Here is a 21,773-nt window from a genome sequence, read left to right on the forward strand (position 1 = left end):
TGCAAAGTCGTGATCTCCGACAGTAACTCCGATGATTGTTGGCTACTTCCCTGTGAAGCTGGAAGATGCGCGTAGTCAGCAGAGAGATGTGGCTGGAGCTCTCCCCACAAAGCTTCGGTCTCGCGCCTCTCATCATGGCGCGCGTTCGTGGCTGAAGCTCGAGGCAGAATGTGGTGATTCTGCAGTGAAAAGCCTTGATGTGGCTGTGCGAACAGCAAACTTTAGATCATTGGTGGCTGTTCGACAATGCGACATGCTCTACCCAAAAGCGAGCATGTCTCAGCTTGCCCGCCCGCCCATTGAGCGAGGTAATCCCAGTAAAATGATGTCCTCTTCCATGTGAGAGCTAAATGACTAGAGGGAGATCGCGTCTATCTATCAACTTGTCTCCAAGGCCGACGGCTCGTCCGCGACTTGCGTGCGGCTGAGTAACCGTCAGATGGCGGTGTTAACGCCACTGGCGCCAGTTCCCCAAAGTGACTTCGTCTATCTACCCCTCACTAAGCGGTAAACGGTTGGGAAGGAGCAGCCTAACGCGCATTTGTGGTGAGATGAGGCCTCTTTAAGCTCGGGCGTGACGTCACTGGGTGAAACCTCGTTGTGGCCTTCAGCGACGAGAAGGAGCCGGTGCGCGGGGATCATGCCCATCGCTGTGAGACTTTGGACGGAAGGAAGGAATGTGCTACTCTTTCCGAGCCAATAATCAGCGTCATTGTTGAGGGTGGCACGAAAGGGGAACAGCGCCTGCTTATTTATGAGCTGAATAAAAGCTACAACGTCCTCCCTTCATCACACCGTGGTGCCGACATCACACCTTGTTTCTTCACATATTCATACCGTCGAGTATTGTCAACAACATCAAATACAATAGCAGACGACCTGCGTGTCACATACAAGACCCTCTCTAGGCGAAATACTCAAAATGGCAGCCCATCAACTAGCACCCGCAGGCAACTCTGTCGGAATCTTCCCTCAAGTTACCGCGCGACAAACGGAGACCTTGATATTGAAGGAGAAGATGCTCTCCCTCACTGGCGATAATTTCGACATCAAGCTCGTCAACGGCACACCGATTTTCAGCGTAAAGGGAAAGGTCATGTCGATCTCGGGGCGCAAGTCGGTCTACGATATGAGCGGAACCCATCTCTTCGACATCGTAAAAGAACACTTCCACCTTCACACAACCTTCGCCGCCATCGACCCACACGATAAGAAAATTATGGAAGTCAAGAACAGCTTCGCCTGTAAGATATTCGTCCTACCTCCCCTTGAAACATCAAACTGACCAGGTCCGCAGTAATTGGCTCCAAGGCAACTGCTACCTTCATCTCACCAAGCACCGGCAAGACAGAGACCTTGGAAATGAAAGGAAACTGGCTGTCAACTCAGGCAGATATTGTTGACTCCAGTACCGGCCAAGTCTTGGGCAGGATTGACCGCAATATGCTGAGGGCTCGGGACTTTTTCGGAGGCAAGCAGACATACGCGCTCACAGTAGCTCCCGGAGTAGACATGGCGCTCATGGCTGCACTATGTATCTGCTTGGACGAGAAGAAGAACGATAACAACGGTTAGAAGTACCCCTATTGTCGATTCTTCAATACCATGAACTTCAGTCATTTTGTGGGAGTTATTCAGCCGGAGATTGTGGGCTTGAGTCGCAGGAAGCTTTTCTCTCGATACCTAGGACTCGGAATTTAATGATGAACGATTATCACGCATGTGAGAATCCCGGACAAAACGTTCATGTGCGCTCTATGAACATTTCTCGCAGGTATGGTAAGCAAATGATTTGACATACATCCTGATACTCAACTCATTATTGAATTTGGTATAAAGTTGTCTTTTTATTCTTGATAGCCCTGCCATACTTCAATCGTAATTCCAGCCGAGATATTCACATTAATGAACACCAGCTAATTAGCTCACTAGCTGTATATCTCTTTCGAAGTCCATATTGTCAGTTGAGGCTCAACAACAACGTCGTGACTGAGTCGGTTCGGTTCGGCATCTGACTCGGTCCGGGTGACAATGACACCTCACCGACTCGAACTACCGGCCAAGCGACTCATGCACTCGGGATACGACCACATGGTAACTCCCCCGCAAACTTCCCCGCAAACTACGACGCGAAAGGGTCGTATTGTTTGCGAAAAAATTCCCACACACGCGCAGGATTGGGTTAGTTGCTTGCGCGGTCCAATCGGATTGTGGGGGGAGAAGACGCGATCTCAGGGACGATCGAAATATTGACAAACGATATCGTCGTAATGGAGGACGAGACGAGCGATGTTTGGACCTCTCGGTGTCCAATTTCCCGAGGGATTCATGCTTAAAGACTTTGAGCTGTTCGATTTGGCTGTGTAATCTTCAGATTGTTTACTTTGTTTACTCTTTCACTCCGGAACCGTGCTGTTGGTATTCTGCCCAACCACTGGGCAGATTGGATTTCGATTTACTTCGGCTTTCGCTGCGTTGCATTGGGCCTCAGCCTTTCGGAACGAAATCGGAATTATGGTACTGCCTTTCCTGCTGCTTTTAGCTGCGGCTGCAGCCGAAGGTGCACCAGCTGCAGGAACCAACCAGTCATCCGAAGCTCAGTGAGTTCAACTCAATATCCCATTCTGTCCACTTGCTAACTCTTCTCTCCTGCGATTAGCATCTTCACACCTCATGGCATTGCTCTCGGCGCGGAAGCCCAAGTAAAAACTCAAGCCTTTGCCCCTTTCACCCTCACACCGGATATCCCGATAGCCACCCTCGACTATGGAGCCGAGCGAGCGGGATTTCCGGTGTTTGAGGTCTCCGCTCTCGACGGCCCCACCCAGATCGAGGTGAAGTACACCGAGCATTTCGACGGGCTGAACCATCCTTTCGGTGACGGGCCGTACAGCTTCTCGAACCAACTGGGAAACAGCTTCCGCGTCGAAAGGTTCAGCATCACAGCCAAGGGAAAGACTGTTTCTCCTCTTCTTCAAGGTGGACAGAAATGGCAATCCGTCAGGCTGTTGACCAACACCACGGTCACGTTCTCGAACGTGGGATTCGAAGCGACAATCCCAACCGTTGAGCCCGAGGACCTTCCGGGCCAGTTTTCCAGCGACGATGAGGCTTTGAATGAGATTTGGAAGCTGGGCGCCAGGGCTGCGACGGCTGCATGTGTTGATAAGGGAAGTCAACCGGCTATTTGGACGGTTGATGAGGAGAATGGTGTGCTGGCACAGAGCACGAGACCCTCAATGACGTGGAAGGCGACTGCGTGGACGAACTACACAGTGGAGTTCGATACCAAAATCAAGAAGGGAGGTAGTTGGTGGGTTACGGTGAGTGCACGAGGATGATTATGGTGGTCTTGGAAGACCGTGAGCTGACCAACATCCAGGGCGGAGCGATTGCGGGCAACGGATACACCATCCTTCTCACCGGCGAACTCCCCGAGTCAAACCGATTTGCCAATGTCAATGAGACTCTTACACCTCCGAACACCATTTCGCTCTCATACGGCCCGGACTTCGTGAACCAGACGACCCTGACATCTTACCTCTTGGACGTCTTCAAGGTTCCTTTCACCGTGAAGGAGGATACTTGGTACCACATCTCGACATCCATGTCGCCTAGCGGTCATCTGGCGGTCTCGATCAACGATACGCAAGTCTTTAACATCTCACGCTCCGACTACCCCTGGGCTCTGATCTCATCAGGCGCCTCGTACTCCGGGACTCCCGACTTCACCGGCTCTTTCGGATTCGGTGCTTACCAAGACCACGCGGCCTACTTCAAGAACGCGCACGCATACGATACGGCCAACGGCTCAACCCTCTACTCGAACAATCTCACCAGCCAAGATGTGCTGGTTGAGTACGGCACGCGAGCCAACTATGAGAGCGTCTGCCTGGACGGGCCGAAGCGCGACAGACTCGTCTGGCTCGGCGACTTCTACCACACCGCCCGCATCTCGGCCATCAGCACATCACGAACGGACCAGTCTCGGGGAACGCTGCAGGTGCTGCTCGATACCCAGATCGCCAATGGCCAAATGAGCATCTCACCCAACCTAGGCTACGACCTCAAGTCCATCGCGAACGCCCTGGCGCCATCTGGAAGCTATGGGCTGCAGGACTATCAGCTCCTCGGCCTCATGGCCTTCAACGACCACGTCCGCCTGACCAACGACCTCGACTGGGCGCGGTCGACCTGGCCGCAGTGGCAGAAGGTGATCGACTGGCTTCTCCCGCAGATCAACACGACAACGGGCCTACTCACCTTTGACGGCGGCTTCGCCTTCACCGGTCCCGCGGACGGGGGCTCGGCCATCTCCTGCGAAGCAGTGCAAAGCCTCAACGGAGCCGCCGACGTGGCTGCCATGCTGAACGACACGACCTCCGCGACCAAGTACCGCACAGCCGCGTCCTCGCTGGCCGACGCGATCAACGAGAAGTTGTGGAACGACGACATCGGGGCGTACGGATACTCGCTCGCCTCCCTGAACGACACCTCCGTCGCGGGAACAGCGTTCTGCATCACCTCCGGCGTCGCCTCCGCAAACCGCACCGCGCGCTCCCTCGAGGCGCTCTCGCTGTTGAAGCTCGGCCCCGGATACAAGGACACCTCGCTCGTCTCCTCCAACGACAGCAGCATCAACATCTCCCCGAACACCAACGGCTTCCTCCTGCACGCGCTCTTCATGGGCAACGCCACGGCCACGGGGAAGGCGCTCATCGAGAGCCTCTGGGGCGCGATGCTGCCCGGCACCGAGGCCGCGAACAAGAGCGCGGTCGGCACGAGCTGGGAGTACGTCAACGCCGCGACGCTGCAGCCCGGCTTAGGGCTGTTCACGAGCCTGAGTCACCCGTGGGGAGGCGCGGCGACGTATGTGCTGACGGAGTGGGCGGCGGGGGTGCAGCCTGCTGCGGGGACGGACGGGTTCGGGTACAGGAATTGGGTGGTTGCGCCGGCGGCCGGTGTCGAGATGGGGTTGAAGACGGCGAGGGCCAAGGTTGTGACTGCGTTTGATGGGGACTTGAGCGCGGAGTGGAAGGTTGAGGGGGGCGATCTCTATGTGACGATTCGGGCGCCGACGACGACGAAGGGGAGGTTTGTGTATGGGGGGAAGAGCATTGAGTTGTATGGGCGGTCGGTTTACGAGTTCCATGTCGATGCGGCGCTTGAAGCGGGCATAGTCTAGGTGTTGTAGTTAGTTAGACCTATTATAATTAATCTTAGCCAATGCATATATCATAGACATTGTCTTCATGTTTGATGTTTCAAGACCAACAAATAAGCTTGTGCTACTGTTCGGGCTGGAGTTCCCCTCGTCGTGTCATGACGCGTCAAGGACCTTGCATCCTCGCGTTCTCGCTTGCGGACAAGCGCGACGTGTCATCGTCATCCATAATGTGGATTCGTGTGTCAATCTGGCATCGCGTGCCTCCACTCTGATGCACAGTCGGTTGTGTAGTGTAGTGGTTATCACTGTAAGCTCTCCTCACCAACAGCGCGTCTGTTCATTCCCATGCTGACTCCCAATCAGCCGGATTTTGATCACCTCAAAGTCTTCCGGCAACCCCGGTTCGAACCCGGGCTCGACCTCATCTTTTTTGCCGTCTTTTTGGCTTCCTTTTTCTAATAACAGCAAGCCAGCACTCAAGGAGTAGTCCATTCTGCCGAACTACTTCCGGAACCCCCTTCGTAGAGCCCCAACCCATACTCCACGATGCCGGGGGGAACACCGTGGCCGGAAGTCCCGGGGTCACCAGCACCGACCAGCGCCGGCTAGTCTCGGTTGTCGGGTCCGACGTCGGAGCATTTGAACACGCACCCCGACTCTCACCTCCGCACATCACATGACGCACTCTCACTCAACGGAACCGTTGAACAGTCAGCGACTCAGTGGCAGCCATCTCCGCAAACCCCCTCCGTTCAACCCACAATGTCCATCCCAACACGCATCTTGCGGACGCCTCTCATCCCCGCATCTCGATACGTAACCCGAAGAAGCCGCTTCGTCGCCCAGACTTCACCGTTCACCTTCACATATCGCACAATGGCCACCGCCGCAAAGAAGGAGTTCCTCTGCATCCTCCCGGATAAGCCCGACGCGCTCGCCAAGCGCTTGGAGATTAGACCGTGAGTATCTATCTCATGAGATAGGCGATGGTGCTACGATAAGGGAGCTGACGGTTCACAAGTACTCATTTGGCTGCGGCCAAGTCTGCTGCTTCGGAAGGCAAGGTGGCTGTCGGCGGTGCGTGACCTCATGAATATGAATAATTGGCTAGATCTGACTGAGATATCCTAGGAGCCATGTTCGAGTCTGAGCATCCCTCAGAAGGCAAGACGCCCGCTTTCAAGGGCAGCATGATCATTTACACAGTCAAGGATGCCGATGAGGCGTGGGAGTTGATCAAGAATGATGTGTACGCCAAGAACGGCGTTTGGGACCTTGAGAAGGCCCAGGTGATTCCCGTAAGTCCTCTTCATGCCCAAGAAGATATCTTGAGCTTCGAGCTGATGTGGTTGTCCTCGCACAGTTCATGTCTGCAGTCCGCCAAGGACTCCAATGACTAGCAAGCCCGTCCAACGAAGAAGCGAAAGCTTCTCTATGAAATAGATGACACGGCCGATTGGGCTTCATGATGACTTGCTCCTAGGAATCGCCCACTGACATTACTACATGACCATCATTATTCTCGTGAAATTCTCATGAAACCTCATGATCCACAGACTGCATCAAATCCTCCACGTCCAACCTCTCAGCCAAGTCCAGCAACGCCTGCGGCGACAGACCGCCCATCCCGCTCGTGTCGAAAATGTCCCAGCCAGGTTCCTCGTGATCCATCTGGTCCAAGAACGAGCCGTGGTCGTGATGCTGCGGATGAGCCGTGCTCGGCGACGGCGTCGGGGGCTGTTCCGGTGCCGGGGTGAAAGCCGTCATGATGTTCTCCAGCTGGCTGAGCTCGAGCTTGCGCAGCGGGGCCACGAGGCTTCCCTTGGATATCATCTTGTCCAGGACGCATTTGATGTTTTCGCACCAGGTGTCGTCGTGGAGGAGGGAGGGGTCGATGACGCGGACGAGGTAGAGGAGGAAGGCGGAGGAGAAGGCGTCTTCGAGTTGGAAGGGGAGGAAAGCCTCTGAAGGGCAGTTAGCATCTTGATCGCTGTGTTGGGATATACTGATGGGGTACAGGGAATATCGACTGACCTAGCAGATCTTCGTCGCCTAGCACTCGGAGTGTCCTGAGGACTGTCTGGGCGGAATCGACGCATGATTGTAGCAGTGACGCAACGGGTGGCGTCAAAGAGACTGTCTGCGTAGCTCGTAGATCGGAATGTTCGATGTGGATATGCAAAGCGCACATGACCAGAGGTCGAGTTGTAAGAACAACGCACTGGACGTCTAAGCTGAATGTCTTCGAGCCCGGGTACGGTGTTGACTTACGTGGTGGTACGAGAGGATGAGCCTCAAGGCCATCCTCGAAGCTCTGCTCACCGAACCCTGGAAGTGAGTGTCAAGAAGCGCCGTCAAGTCTCGAGAAAGCCGTGCAAGGTCTCGGAGGATGGACTGCGTATTTGACACAAGGGACCCGTCGAACGACTTGCCGACACCGTACACCGCTAAGGTCTCAAGTCAGCGAGTGGAAGCTCAAACTACGCGCGGTCAAAGACTCACTAGTGAGAATGCGCGCCATCAAACGCGAAAGCCGGACGTGGAGCGTCATATTCAGGGCGTCCAAGGAGTTGTCCATTTGCGAAGGGAGCTTCACTGTAATGTCCTCGTCTCGGATGGAGCTGGGTGCACCCATCAGAGCAGAGAACTCCCGGTCCAAGGTGTACACCACCCAGAACACAATATTACAGCGTCGCGAATGTTCCACGCCGACGACCTCTTCCGGCATGTGCCGGTATATGCCTTCCACGATGCTGATACGCAAAGCTTGTCCGATCTGGGCCAGAATTAGTACTTGTATTCTCATCGACCATCACGCCAACTCACATGTTGGAATGCCGCCAGTCTCATATCGAGACACTGAAAGTAGACAGCCGCTAAAGCAAGAGCTTGGATCGACGATATTGTATCGGGTTCGAGTCCGGACAGGTCCGGCAGCAATGACATGGCCCTCGTAGCATACTGGACGCCTGCCGGACCGGTATGGGAGCTGCTCTGAGATACCACGAATGCTTTGCCAAAGGCCAGTATCAGCAGGTACTGTGCGTACCATAGCCTTGATGAGCTTGCTTTCGCAGCAGGGTCATCATAGAACTCATGCAACTTCTTCATGAACGACTTCTCGTCGATGAGGTAGAACACCGCGCCGAGATAGAACTTGGCCGTGTTGAAGAGAAACATGGCATAGTCAAATGGCGGGAGGTTCGACACATCTGGCTCCTCATTGATGCCAAGTGGTTTCCATTGCATCCGGAAAGCTCCCTCGTGAGGGAGATGCCATGGATCTGGCGCTGCTTCTGGGATTCTCTTCCCAAGCAGGGCGAGGACTCTGCGACAGAAGGACCATGATGAAGTTGGCCCCATGTACCCTGAGGGCCTCCGTCAGCGCGTCCATCCTTAAGAAGATGGCGAGAGAAAGGACTTACAGTACTTCCCGCCTGCTTTGGCAAACGTGTAGTCGTTGTCGACTAACGGGTTCTGTCGGAACCCCGGGCCAAAGTCACCGTGGTTTGCAGGTGTATCACCACGATCATCGGGCTCAGACTCTGGCTCAGACTGCTGGTCTACGCCAAGTAGTGGACTGTCTATGTATTCAAGTCAGTCTCAATGCACAACTCAGGAGGTCTTCACATTGGATTCAAGAACCAACCGTGACTTGGAGTTTCCAGTTGCGCAGTCACCTCCTCACGCCGAGGCAAGGTTTGACGATGCGGCGTCCCATACGGCTCGCTGTACCGCGAAGGACCATCGTCAATATCATGGCCCCGGCTCACCGCCCTGACCGACCGATCCGAGGCCTGTTCGCTATTCCGATTCTGAAGTTCACGGAGGTAACTGATTGAGTGGGTCAACTGGAGAGTCCCGACAACACACGCGCCCGCCCGCTCACCGACAACTCACCTCTCCGGGACCGATATTCTCTTATCCTCAACCGCAAAGATGCACCGATGCTTCTTCCGGTCACATCTCGTGCACGGTTGTGAGCCCGAGCACTTGACCTTCATCACTCTGCATCTTTCGCAACTATTTTTCAGAAACACAGAAAAAAATGTTAGTCATGTGAGCCCTCCCATTCCGTCTTCGGGGTTCCCCGCACGCACGCTTTTTGACATTTTTTCGTCACTTTGTACTGTCCCTGGCTTAATTGCGGCATCTTGAACGGTTTCCAGGGCTCGTGTCACTGAATTCCATGTCGTTTCGCTGAGCGAGGGCTCTTGTTGGTGTTGTTCGTTCGCCGTTGCAGATATTGTCGGAGTGAGCTTCCGACTACGGAACTCATGGCTGCGGCAGCGCGTTGTCTTTATTCAGGTGTCTGCCACTGCGCAGGCCAAGCGGTTTAGCGCATTCATGGATGGCTTATCAGCGCTGGGGTGCAAGTAGCTGACGCGCACCGCAGATAGCCGAGTGGCTTTTTTTGCTCCGTATTCCGGGGTCTTATCAGTGCGGCAGAAGACTCAGAGGGAGGGGATGCCTTGTTACCCCACACTTTGTGTCCTTCCTGGCATCGGAGTCTGTCTGGAGATGGTTACATTGGATTGACACATACAAAGTCATGTGGCCATGCTGAGCCTGTGTCATGTCAACGCAAGAGGCGTCTGTGTATGTAGGGAGCACGCGGAGTCCGGGGTTCGGATGCTCGGTGACCATTGGATGACATGAACGATCGTCACTTCAGTCAAGATTGTTCGCGGGGAAAACGGGGCTGAGAGGAAGCATTGGCCATGCTTGAACGGGGTTGTGACTTCGGCCATGCAATTGCAGAAGCCCCTTTCGATATTGACTTTTTGTTGATAGATCACGAGGGTGTTTGGAAGAGCCAAAGATAGATAATCCCAGCCGAAAATGCCGAGTATATGGAGACGCAGAGGCAATTGGGTTGTCATCCCAGACGGAACACATCGGCATGGAGATTCAAGCCGAAAAGACACCGCAATCAGAATGAAGATATCAGCATTGAAGGGGATGCAAGTCGATCTCTCGGAGGACGACACTCGATCACTCGGCTCCTGCTCGATATGGGCTAGCTGAGGGTTGACGCAATGTCGGACGGACACTCCGACATTCCTGACATCCGAGCTGATGGTCAAAGTGGAGATCGGAAAGCCATCCCGACTTTTCTTAGCCAATCAGTGCTGTTGTTGTTATCAACCGCGACGGACAGACCGCGAGGCTTGTCCCGGACAGGCCGCAGAGGGATCGAATGCGATTGCGGTGTCCATGTGAGCGTTCCTCTGCATGGCGCAAAGGACGCAGCGAGGTCGTTGTCTTTGATTCTTTTTTGTTGATTGCAAATTGGGAATGAAATTGGTTCAATCAAGCGATTACTCTGCAGACTTGTAACTAGGGACTTGAAGTGAAACGTACAAGTGACTTACACCTGGGCAAGCCGCCTATGTCAGTCAAGATTTCATGACGTGGAGACACATCTCGAGCCCTGGCTTTCATCCACATAAACATCACACAATGGCTGAAGATATGAACGTGAAATGAACATATTGAAAGGATATCAATTCGCTTGTCATTATCTAGGGATATAGTCTAATTTTGATGCATCGCTCAAACCAACACCTTAACCAAAGACTCTCCGGCGCAGCTCATTCTTCAGAATGACAGCTTCATGCCGTGTCCTCTCGACCGCGCCCTTGTTCTCAATAGCCCGGCGGTGCAGGTAGCCCATGCACTCCGCCACAGAACCCCACGGGATGTACTTGAAAGGCTTGGGGATGTCATCCCTCTTCAACCCAGAGTCCGTCACGCAGGTGTCGTAGTTGTCCAAGAGCTCGCAGCTCAACTCATCCGCCAATCCCATGAGCTGGCCGCACTCCAAAGTCGTCGTGGTCTTTCCCTCAAGCAGCCTGCGTCGGTGCGCGGAGATAGCCTTCGTGGAGCTGTTGGCGTTGTGGGTGGCGAGAAACAGCGCGCTCGACGGGAACTGCAGACCCTCGGATCCCTTGGGCAGTCGTTGGCTGATGAACATGTCGGCGATGCCGTCGAAGCAGTTGTGAGTGTCCTCAATCGTGTCGTGAATCAGGGAGCGGACTTCGTGCTCGATGTAAGCGCCGCGGACGAGCTTGATGCCGAGACTCCAGCCTTCCTTCGCGGCGAGGGCAATGTGACGCTCAACGTTGGCAGTGGAGCCTTTGAGGTATGCTTGGATGGTGTTGAAAACTAGAGGGCGGGCTTCGCGGTTGTGCTTTCTCATGAGATCGATGGTCCACTCGTCCAGTGTCGGTTGGAGAGCCTGCTGCTCGGCATCGATCCAGACACGGGCACCCTTCTGTCTTCCGGCTTCGCAAATCTCATCAAGGGCCTCGCTGAGAACCTTGGGAACGGCAGCAGAACCCCGCATAGCATCCACGGCGATAGGACCAGCGCCAGTAACTCTGAGGATCTTATGTTAGTCATTGAGCTTCTAGGGCACGAGACTGGATAGACTTACTTGACGGCAATGAAGTCGCCAGGCTCCATCATCTGGAGCGTGTCGAGATTACCCTTCTTCCACTCCTGCACCATCTGATAAAAGGCCGGTGCGTAGTCTCCCTCCTTCGATCCTGCCTGTGCCTTCTTCGTGTCCAGGACGATTTCTCTAGCGTAGTTGAGAATGACTCCCTGGTAACCCATCTGCTTAACGTTGGCGACTGCCTTCCTAACTTCCGGAACGTTCGTTCCTGCGCAGAAGTGGTCGTATATCGTCCATCTCAACAGCTTGTTTAAAAGCGGGTTTCTGTCGGGGTTGAATAGTAGTGATTTTGATGTTGTGATGAAGCCGAGGATTGGTAGTGATAGCCTCATCAATAGTGGGGAAGATGTGAATTGTGTGAGGAATAGCGATCGGAGGAGGGTTGGTGTTGGTAATCTTGAAAGGGCCGATCTTTTTGTTGTTGTTGTGGTCTGGGGAATAAGAGTCTGAGGCTTTGGCACCGCGGTGCTAGTACGGTTGGCCGCCGTGGTGTGTACATTTCTTGGTGCTCCCTGCAGACGAAGAGATCTGCAAAGAGGCACGGGCACGCGCCTGCACATAACAGAGGATGACATCGTGAAGTGTTGTAGAGTTTGGATGAACGAGGTGTGCTCAGTCACGAAGGAAGGAGAGATAGATGAGGGAGGGTTAGATATAGTTGCTATGGACGGCTACGGCCGGCACAAACCTTAGATGTGTCAAAGTGGCGGCATGACTTGGGGTATCGTCGAGCAGCTTCGCCGAGCCCACCACCCCTCCCACCGAACGGCTTTCCGAGATTTGTCTCAGACCCCAGATACGCACTAAAGATAGTCAGTGCCATTGAGGCTCTGCTCCATCGCGGGTTCTGGCGGCGTTCGTCCAAAATTCCCAGAGCTCCACCAGGTGGATAAGACGGACGGGACTTGAAGATGCAAACAAGACGGTTCATTGGCACTGATTGGCTCTCGCGCGACCCAAAATCTGGAGAAGAGGCGTTATCGGATCCTTTGAATTAAGTTTCTTGAGATAAGAATGACCATTTTCTGCAGTGTCGGAGGCAAGGAATGGGGGGTGACCCCGGAAAGGGCTAGTCGGTGCGCGGTCCCGACGTGTCGGATCGGAAAGGTCTTATCATGTCGGGTGACCATCCCGACAGCGGCACCACCACCAAGTGAAACTCAAGACGGCGACTTCTGGGTGTGACACCCGACATCGGAACGTTTGACAGAGTTGCATTGTAAATCGTAATTATAGATGTTTTAAGAATTGATATAATTATTCAATTCGTTCAGTCACTACCAACCGTTTGAGTCAAGACTTGATGACCTAGACTTCAGCCCTCTGGTGGCTTAAGGGCGAATCCTACGGGAGGGGAAACCTTTTTAGGATGTCCCTCGGTCTGCAATGAAGTGTTTTTAGATTCTCAAAAAACGCAGTTCGACATTCCGGACGTTACATGGATGTGCGCATCAGCGACAGTAAACGATGCCCTATCGACAGTATGATATTGTTGCAAGCCATAATCAAACGATCAACAGACGAGGTACAAGTTCGAGATTCAAAGCTTTGTCAGTCACAACGTCTTTGAAGGCGCGCACGGATTGGGTTGGCCTCATTGGTTACCTACACATGAGCTGAAGTTCGGGATGCGGGTTTGTAATATAAATGTTGATAGGATCTAGGCATTCAGCTTGGATATTTAGGAGCTTTGACCTTATAAGACTATCGCTTACTCTCGACTACAAAAATCCCCAAAGCTCTAGATAATCATGGGCAATGTTCGCGCCGAGTTTGGCTATCAAGCTCCTCTCAAGCAGGCCGCGAGACTGTCACGAAGTTGTAGGTGTGCTCCGGCGAAGCTAATCAGATCAGCAGGATGTCATGCTAAGTGCATATCCATAGACATTTGTGTTTAGGCGAGGAAGAAACATTAGACTTCGTCAAGGCACGGGCATTTTTGCAGGTGGTTTTAGAGCGCTGCCCGCTACCCGCTGCATGATAGAGGATAGTGACGGGGTTGATAGAGGAGGGAAACGCGGATCTAGTAGAAAGGAGAGTGAGCTGTAATTAAGCTATGACTGTGGTATAAGAAAATTGATAATACAAATTTTGAGGGTATCACGGCCAGGGAGGTTTTCGGTCTTGCCGGCCCGCTTGTTGCAAAATCCCAGCAGAATGTGAGTAGTAATTAAATTCCCAATGCAGCATCTTCCGTCCCACACAATTTCAAGCAATCTCCCTTTTTGGCAATAATTCTTTTCACGCCGAATTTCTTGCCTCAAATCTTTCCCAGGACCCTCTTCACCAGAGACTTCTTTCTCGGTCGGGGTGCAGGCTGGTTAACCTGGCGAACTCGTTCCAGCAGACCCAGCAGGGTCGTGACAGCCAACGCCTCTGCTTCATCATTGAGATCTCCCGATAGAAGAAGAACGCCTTCGCTGTAATCGTGGGGCAGGGCAAAAGCGATTCCAGCGTGGTGGTAAATGGCGTGCACGACTGGCTTGCCATCTGTAGGCTCTACGCTTGTGTCGACGAGCGTGTATCGGAGAGCACCGTGCTCTCTGGGACATGTCTGCCATTCCAGGTTTGAAGGCTGTGCGTCCGCACTTGTGTTTGTGCGATGAGATATCGTGAACCAGGGGTGCCGAACTTGCTGCTCCACTATCTTCGTGTCGGGAACAGGAAATGAGCTGTGAAGCGACAGGCGCGCATTAGAGCCTGTGTTCAACGGCTCGACTTGGAAGCTACCGTCTCCTTCTTTCGGCAAAGTCCTTTTGATAGGCATTAGCATCTCTGTCAAGAAAACAGGTACCCATGAAGTTGACTTACATGCTGACTATTTCCCCGTTATGTGTGGGCACTCTGCGCTCGACTACCACAGTCTTTTCTTTGGCATCCTCCTGGAAATCAACAAGGTAACGCACCTCGCCATCTGTTCCATCTCCGCTTGGCCTTCTCATCATGGCAAGGTTCAGCTTGTACTTGCTGCTTCCTATCGGCTCCTTCTTGACAGCATCAAAGTAGGTGCTTGACACATCGTACAGTGGAAGATGGACAGTGATGTCCCTGTGTCTGGGGATGTAGACCACCCGTGAGAGGTTCGCAGGGGTGCTTGATAGGTCGCGTCCAAGTCTTGTATCGAGTGAGCGATCGAGGATCTCACTCAGCTGGACCAGACTGGGGCCCCCAAATGCGGGGAGCGCAGCCATGTTCGTGATGGTGGACATAGACAGTAAGGCCTGCGACATTGCTGGAAATGCCAAGGCGACTTGTGAACGGGGCGCGTAAATCCTCAGCTGAGGCTGAATGATGGAGACGATGACGGCGCAATCCAGAGAAGACGAATGGCAACAGGCGACGACTTATCACCGAGAAATTCACTGATCACACAATACGAGATGAAAGACGGCAGGAACAGGATTAAATGTTGTTTTCTTAGCTTCAGGATGGACGTGGTCTGCCGCCTAGATGCTGTTTGTTCGACGGGAAATCATCGGCCAACACATCGCGAGTTTTCCATGAAGCCAGAACGGGAAGATTTGGCAGCAAGAATGATGACTCCTTCCCGGCGGGGAAAGATTTCTAAGCCTGCGAAAAGGCCACGCCAAGGCATGTGACCGGCACTGCGACCAGAGCAAACACTCATGTCTCATTCGACCAGGGGCTAAAAATGTTAGTGGAAATAGCTCCAGCAGGTTTATGTGCGACCCGCGTCAGATGATATGATCGTCGATGAACTGGCGTGCATTCTGTGGTGCAACCGGCTAGCTAGTCCAGTCCAACGAACAGAGGAATGCTCGCCGCTGATTCGTTCAGGAATTTGAATTCCGTCCTACGAAACACTGACGTCGTCAAGCCGTTGGGATGGCATCTTAGCCGAGGATTACCCACACAAGCAGACCTTTGAATCAGGTAAGTCCGGTAGTTACTCCAAGGGACATCTCCGGACCAACTCCGCCGAACTCCGCCTCGTTTCGAAGGGAGATACGGCGCCACGGTCCGTTCCACGACTTACACGACTTGGACGAGTCTCATTAGCAAACGAGAACCAAAAATGTGTCACCGAAAACTCCTTGTAAGAGACCCTTAACATGTTCTAAGCTTCTCGATTATTACATGGCGGAATACAAATCCCGCCGTAGGAAAATTGAAGGTTTGGTTTCGCAGACCTTGTAAGCCAGAACCTCACGCATGAGTCAACCCAGCGCGATTCATACGCGCAGAATTATCCAGTCTGCAGCCATATTCTTTCAGTGCAGAAATCAGGCGACGCCACGACGTCAATCATGGCTTTTCTTCTCTCATGATCGTATGAAATTTTCTTGCTACATGTCATCAACGGAGGAAACCCGAGCTCGGAAAACTGCCCCCAACCAACCGCTTTTTCCTATCTAGGAAATACTCCCCACCGGCATTGGCACCATGCAACTAGCTTGGACCCTTGCTTCCATCTCGCGTGAGCCCCTGGCTCCTTCGCGGATGCCTCCATCTGCCTTAGGGCTGAACATGACCGTATGTCGGCCTGTATCAGCAGTCCGAATGTTTTCTGCCGCGGACAATTGATTAGCTTGTGGCGACGCGGACAACAAACTTCAACCTTCAATTCACTGGATTTCTTGATTTAATCTCGTTCCGCCCCCCATCATCACGATCACAATGGGTTCTCGTTGGTCATATCAGAACAGACTACCTCTTTGAGAAGCGGATTATCTGAACAATGCGGTCCTTCCTATCTCGAATCACTGGTGGGGACGGAAGTGCTTATCTTAAGATCCGGTATGGAACACCAAGTTTCTTGATGCAATCTTTTCGCTGACGACTGAACCATTCAGATTGAAGAAAGACTTTGTTTTCTTGAGAGGGCCAGTTGATGAAGCCAGCGAGCAAACCATAAGCGGAGTGCTCAGTTTGCGCCTGCCTTGCGGGCAGCATGCCACCGGAGTACGGCTTCGAATGGTTGGCTTTCTCCGGTGCAGGTGCGTATGGAATTCACATAATTGAGTATCTTGAAACTGACCATGCGCTTTCTAGAGAACACGACGTAAGCACAAAGAGGCCCGACTTTCGTACCATTCCGATATACGAAGACGAGTTGCCGCCATTCGTCATCGACCACGGGCAGAAGGTTTCTTCGACCGCATCGGGTGACATCGAAACCCACGAGTGGCCTTTCAAGTTGATCATACCCGGCAACACCCCAGAGACATTCCGAGGGTGCAGCTGCTGCAGCATATCATACCAGCTCTCTGCATCGACAATCCGAGGAAAGACTTCGACATCGATGCCCACTGCCTACCAACCGATTCGTATCAACAGAACGGTCCAGAACTCGGCCTTTGAGTTGATGGATCCTATGTACATGGAAGGGATTTGGGCAGAGAACATCCGATACTGCATCTCGATAGCACACAAGGCTGTAGCCCTCGGGACAACGGTACCCCTTGAGATACAGCTGACGCCGCTGAACAAGAAGTTACAAATCAAGCAGATCAAGTGCGAGCTCTTGGAGTCTCACAAGTTTGCCATTAATACTGCTCGACCCCTGCAGCAATTCGATGGGGATCGCCAAGTTGCGGAATGGTTTGCGCCGGTGGAAAACCCGGAAGATTGTGCCCAGCCTGTGTATCGAGTGATACAAAACCTACCACTACCAACAGACCCGAAGAAGTGCTCTCCAGATATGGACACAGAAGGACTCGGTACAACACACACACTTCATATAGCTGTCGACGTTGCTCAGTCTGACGACAACTTGTTAAAGGTTAGTATCATGCGAGGAGATATATCTTAGACTGCATGCTAACGAAACTGTAGTTCCGATACCACGCCACTTTGCCTATTGTTTTATTTGTTTCTCCAAAGATACCCATTGACGCGTTTGACAATTTTGTGTGGCCGAAGAGCCCGGAGGCGGTGGATTGGGTGGAGCCTGACGGTGGCTTGGACGTGCCTCCCGAGTATGGAAACCATTTTGACGATGAAATGTTGGAAAGGAGCGATAGCAGCAACCCCCCAAGTGTCTCGTCGATTACATGTAGCTAGAATATGCTCTCAAAGTGGATGATCATTTTAACGCACCAAAATTTCGTCAACACTCAAAATTTGCGGGCGCTTATTGAGCAGCGGTTGTGTGTCTATACCCATGGAAGCTGGCCAAACATTTGTTCGTGCAGATGGTTTTTGAGAATAGACAGAGCTGAGGTTTAGTACACGTTCATCATATTAAGGCCATTTGAAGCCAATTATCATAGAAGAAAATTTACTTTCGACCATTCACCCTCTAGTCCTGCTTTCGACCGAAGCTAGGCAAGAAGGACCACGTCACTAACAAGAACACCAAAGCTCCCAATACAATCGGTGATAGTACTTGTACACCGTGTCGTTGAGCTTGCGCCCCTATCACAAACGGAAGGATTGCGGCACCGCTACCTCCTAGGCCGATGGCAAATCCAATAGCACTGACGTGCAAGTGCTTTGGGAGCAACTTTGTTACCGCTATCATGATGGCTGGAAACAGCGGCCCTAGAAAAAAGCTCTGGAGCGAAACTGTGATGGCCGATATGAAGAACTGCGGGATCAGCCAAAAGAGAAGTTGTAGACATATGGCGGCTCCGAGATAAGCCTGTATGACAGAGGTCAGCATTATTCCAGAAACCGAGACTGCGTAGTAGACAAACCATCACGGCAAATCTTTCTCCCACGCGTGGAGTGACAAATCCTAGGGCTATGCGGCCTGCAGCCAGCCCAGCCCAAAACCCTGTTGCTGTCATGCCACTGGCGAATTCCTCGCCGTGCCGGGCTTGCAACATAAAGGTGACGATCCATCCGCCCAGCGATACTTCGAGCCCAACATAACCAAGTGCGAATATGGCACAAACCCATGTTGTTCTCGCGTTGGGTAGCTTGAAGAGCGTTTCATGAACGATTGACTCTCTTGGTTCCGGGCCTTTGGGGTTGGCCTCTCGGTAAGCTTTGCCGGTTGCAGACCAGAATGTGGTGGATGTTGTGACGAGCTCTATGCCCGCTAATCCGGCCTAGGCGTTGTGTCAGTCAATCTTAAGACGGTGTGGGCGAACTGCAGAGGCATACCATAAAGTAGTAAAACGCGTACCAAGGAAGGCCAGCCTTGACGACCATAGTGGTCGCGGTCACCAGTCCCAGAACGGCCCCAAGGCCATAGCAAGCATGCATGGAATTGATTACCACATTGGAATCTGCCAGATTACTGGCAACCCATGAGTTCCAGGCAGCATCACCAATACCATTGCCCAGTCCGGCAAGCATATAGATGAACACCAGGGCTGGATATGGCAGGTGAAGTGAAATGGCGATGTATGCTGCAAGGTGACACCCAGAGCCAATGATGGCTATTCCTCTTTGCCCGACGGTCTCGTGGAGACTGGTATTCAGGGCTGCCGACAGTGTATGGCCGATGAAAGGCGCGAGGAAGATGAGCGACGTGAAAGAGTAGGGCAACTCATAGTATTTACCCAGCTGAGGTCGTTTTGTTAGCCTCTGGCCTGATTCACCAGCCAACGCATAGGAGGTCCCTTATCAACTTACATGGGGAATGATAGCCTGAATAGTTCATGTAAGTACCATCAGAATGCCTGGCAAGTTCGTCTCAAAAAGCAAGTACTCACTCCGTACGACGCGTCATTTGCACCCATAACCATTAAACTCCAGAAGATGGACAGTATCCGTGCGATATTTGAACGAGGGTAGTTCCATTTCTGGAAAACTTCAACAGCATCCTCGGGAGGTGTGAAATGAGGAGATCCGCCCCTGGGGTATGGGCTCAAGTCTCTCTGAATTTCTCTTAACGGCGTTATCGCAACATCATCGTCGGCAAGCTTTGTGGTCACTTGCAATCCAGCACCAGATGGCAGCTGTTGCAACTCGATGGTTTGTGCGCTGCTGCTTGGACCCATCTTCTACCTTCGAGTGCTGGAGCAGGGGGTTGCAACGAGGAGGAAATCTGACGGGTTTCAACGCATACAAACCGCAAACCATCAATTACCTAGAGACGATCAATCGATAATAACGGCTGAACGACGGTTAGCAGCCGGAAAACATTTGCGTCCCAACGAGCGCATGCTGGGAATCCGGTAGAGGCTCCGTAAGTTTGGCCCGACTTTTAGGTAATGGTCAGCGTCGGGCTTCCTAATGCGGTAATAGCGACAACTTGCTGCAGGGGTGGCATGGTGACAGGGAACTCGGCATCGTTTCCCGCTTTGAGCCCACCGGTTCAAATTTCGTGTTGAACTGGAAGATTTCCCGGCTGACAAACATGAGCTGATTAAGCTCAATGTTGGAGGGGAAGTTTTGATCAAAGCTGCAAACATGCCTTCGCCGAGTGACTCAGTCAAGGACCCCGATTCCCGGACTAAGCCTTGCAAGTGGCGTTGGACCCAGTCCGGCGGGACGGCGATGTGGAACTCAGCGGCAGGCTCCCCGAAGAACGATACATCCCGGAGGCCTGCGAGGCGTGACGGGATGTGACAGGAAGTTCTAGTCAGTCTTGATCCGATTGAAGGAGATGTTTTTCATTTTCGTTCTAGAAATTAAGCGTGCATTAGCCCGCGGTTGGAACATATACTGGATTGGGACAAGTGAGTTGGACCTCCTCCCGGAATACATATTCCTTGGGGGCTGGGACTGGGCCCGCAGCGCTACGCAGCCGCGAGCTGTTGCAGAGGCCAGCCCGTAGAGTTCACCTCCTCCAGCTCAGCATCTTTCGATACCTTAGATGCCCAGACCGCCAACGTCAGTGGATGCACTGACTTGTCAGGTGGCCCGGTCAGCTGAAAATAACATTTGTAATTTGCTTAATGACCTCATCTTCTAGAGGAACTGGTTCATTTTCAGTGGGAACGAAGCCACGATGTCTTATACGGGCTCCTGTGTAATGTTCTTCGTTGGCTTATCAAGATCTTCTTGAGCAATCGGAAGTCGCTCTTCAAACATCTCATCCGCCTGCAGACAGTCTCCACTTTCCCAACTGTGGCCACCATCGCGGTAATCTGCCTGGTCGGCCGGAAGAAGGCAGTACGAAAGCAGCTTCAACATTTTGGTTGTCATTCAGCCAACATCATGAATAACAAGACCGTCAAAGACACAATACCTCTCCGCGTCATCACTCTTAACGTCAGGTACGCTGTCAAGCGAACGCTTCTCCCCAATGAGGAATCCTGGGATGTGCGCTGTCCAAGGCTGGCGGCCCAGCTGAGAATCCATACTTTTGGGCAGGCGAACACTTTCGTTTGCATCCAAGAAGCCCAGTACCAGCAACTCCTCGACCTGCACTCTGAGCTAGGTTCGCGATGGAGTTACATCGGCCGCGGACGAGCCGACGGCGAGGTTGACGGAGAGTTCTCGACCATATTTTATCGAACCGACCACTGGGATTCGGAAAAGACTCAGACGTACTGGCTCAGCCCTACTCCAGAGGTTCCCTTCAGCGCCTGGGGCGCAACCATAAACCGTATAGTCACCATCGGACTTTTCCGCCACAAGGTCTCTTCCACAAAGGTTGTCGTGATGAGCACCCACCTCGACCATCGCAGCGCTGAGGCACGCTCAGAAAGCGCAAAGCTACTCCTCAGACTTGCGAGACAGTGGCAGACCGAGGCTTCCACCGAGGACCTAGCTGCCGTTCCTGTGTTCCTCGGAGGAGACTTCAACAGCGGGCCAGCCGAAGACCCACACAGACTGTTGACGGCGGAACCTGACGGCATGTCAGATTTGAAGAACCTCGTTCCCAAGTCCCATCGCTATGGAAACACTATTACGTATACTACGTTTGGGGAGGCAGAGCCTACGATCATTGACCATTTGTTCGTCTTGAATCCAACAGGCATTGAGTTTCACAACTTTGGTGTGCTGTCCAATCGGTTTGACGATGGGGTCTACTACTCGGATCATCGACCAGTACTAGCGGACATAGAGATTCCCGTCTGTCAAAAGACTTGAGGCAGGGTTTTTGAATGAGATATATCTTTGTACAGTTATACATAGAGCATAGGTAGACACGGGACTCAAAGAGAGATAATTACAACGTGGCCGCGGAGTGTGTTGCTTTGCTTCAATTCAAACATCTGGTGCTAACCCAGCCAGAAGTCTACTTGGGCATCAAGTTTGGAAAGACATTATTATATGCCTTCT

At 52.7% G+C, this 21,773-nt stretch overlaps 9 protein-coding genes across 9 annotated transcripts; 5 read left to right on the forward strand and 4 right to left on the reverse strand.

The window, feature by feature from the left end:
• Positions 1–922: 922 nt before the first annotated feature.
• CGGC5_v008311 (Protein LURP-one-related 15) lies at positions 923–1,575 on the forward strand (the record flags this gene model as incomplete). Its single annotated transcript, XM_032025877.1, has 2 exons — positions 923–1,244; positions 1,298–1,575. The coding sequence occupies 2 exons, from the start codon at positions 923–925 to the stop codon at positions 1,573–1,575; spliced, it is 600 nt and encodes a 199-aa protein (XP_031892067.1).
• Positions 1,576–2,514: 939 nt separating this feature from the next.
• Positions 2,515–5,185, forward strand: CGGC5_v008312 (uncharacterized protein; the record flags this gene model as incomplete). Its single annotated transcript, XM_032025888.1, has 3 exons — positions 2,515–2,600; positions 2,660–3,323; positions 3,383–5,185. 3 exons carry the CDS (start codon positions 2,515–2,517, stop codon positions 5,183–5,185), a joined length of 2,553 nt encoding a protein of 850 aa, XP_031892068.1.
• Positions 5,186–5,929: 744 nt separating this feature from the next.
• On the forward strand, positions 5,930–6,563 carry atnB-3 (Aspercryptin biosynthesis cluster protein B; the record flags this gene model as incomplete). Its single annotated transcript, XM_032025899.1, has 4 exons — positions 5,930–6,126; positions 6,189–6,244; positions 6,299–6,465; positions 6,531–6,563. The coding sequence occupies 4 exons, from the start codon at positions 5,930–5,932 to the stop codon at positions 6,561–6,563; spliced, it is 453 nt and encodes a 150-aa protein (XP_031892061.1).
• Positions 6,564–6,700: 137 nt separating this feature from the next.
• Positions 6,701–9,320, reverse strand: PUT3-6 (Proline utilization trans-activator; the record flags this gene model as incomplete). The annotated part of the gene is made up of 9 exons (XM_032025910.1): positions 6,701–7,131; positions 7,202–7,388; positions 7,439–7,614; positions 7,670–7,943; positions 7,994–8,535; positions 8,593–8,751; positions 8,817–9,001; positions 9,068–9,190; positions 9,268–9,320. The coding sequence occupies 9 exons, from the start codon at positions 9,318–9,320 to the stop codon at positions 6,701–6,703; spliced, it is 2,130 nt and encodes a 709-aa protein (XP_031892055.1).
• A 1,416-nt stretch (positions 9,321–10,736) lies between these two features.
• CGGC5_v008315 (putative proline dehydrogenase) lies at positions 10,737–11,959 on the reverse strand (the record flags this gene model as incomplete). The annotated part of the gene is made up of 2 exons (XM_032025920.1): positions 10,737–11,550; positions 11,607–11,959. 2 exons carry the CDS (start codon positions 11,957–11,959, stop codon positions 10,737–10,739), a joined length of 1,167 nt encoding a protein of 388 aa, XP_031892063.1.
• Positions 11,960–13,887: 1,928 nt separating this feature from the next.
• On the reverse strand, positions 13,888–14,857 carry CGGC5_v008316 (uncharacterized protein; the record flags this gene model as incomplete). The annotated part of the gene is made up of 2 exons (XM_032025931.1): positions 13,888–14,380; positions 14,439–14,857. The coding sequence occupies 2 exons, from the start codon at positions 14,855–14,857 to the stop codon at positions 13,888–13,890; spliced, it is 912 nt and encodes a 303-aa protein (XP_031892064.1).
• A 1,469-nt stretch (positions 14,858–16,326) lies between these two features.
• creD-1 (putative HECT-type ubiquitin ligase-interacting protein creD) lies at positions 16,327–17,651 on the forward strand (the record flags this gene model as incomplete). The annotated part of the gene is made up of 4 exons (XM_032025942.1): positions 16,327–16,385; positions 16,442–16,585; positions 16,641–17,370; positions 17,424–17,651. 4 exons carry the CDS (start codon positions 16,327–16,329, stop codon positions 17,649–17,651), a joined length of 1,161 nt encoding a protein of 386 aa, XP_031892058.1.
• A 238-nt stretch (positions 17,652–17,889) lies between these two features.
• CGGC5_v008318 (Bypass of stop codon protein 6) lies at positions 17,890–19,540 on the reverse strand (the record flags this gene model as incomplete). The annotated part of the gene is made up of 5 exons (XM_032025953.1): positions 17,890–18,231; positions 18,287–18,643; positions 18,699–19,103; positions 19,173–19,187; positions 19,253–19,540. 5 exons carry the CDS (start codon positions 19,538–19,540, stop codon positions 17,890–17,892), a joined length of 1,407 nt encoding a protein of 468 aa, XP_031892059.1.
• A 1,162-nt stretch (positions 19,541–20,702) lies between these two features.
• Positions 20,703–21,581, forward strand: CGGC5_v008319 (uncharacterized protein; the record flags this gene model as incomplete). Its single annotated transcript, XM_032025965.1, has 1 exon — positions 20,703–21,581. The coding sequence occupies one exon, from the start codon at positions 20,703–20,705 to the stop codon at positions 21,579–21,581; it is 879 nt and encodes a 292-aa protein (XP_031891722.1).
• Between the last annotated feature and the right edge of the window lie 192 nt (positions 21,582–21,773).

Source organism: Colletotrichum fructicola, assembly GCF_000319635.2.
Source record: "Colletotrichum fructicola Nara gc5 chromosome Unknown KSG_Nara_v1_contig04, whole genome shotgun sequence".
Classification (NCBI taxonomy): domain Eukaryota; kingdom Fungi; phylum Ascomycota; class Sordariomycetes; order Glomerellales; family Glomerellaceae; genus Colletotrichum; species Colletotrichum fructicola.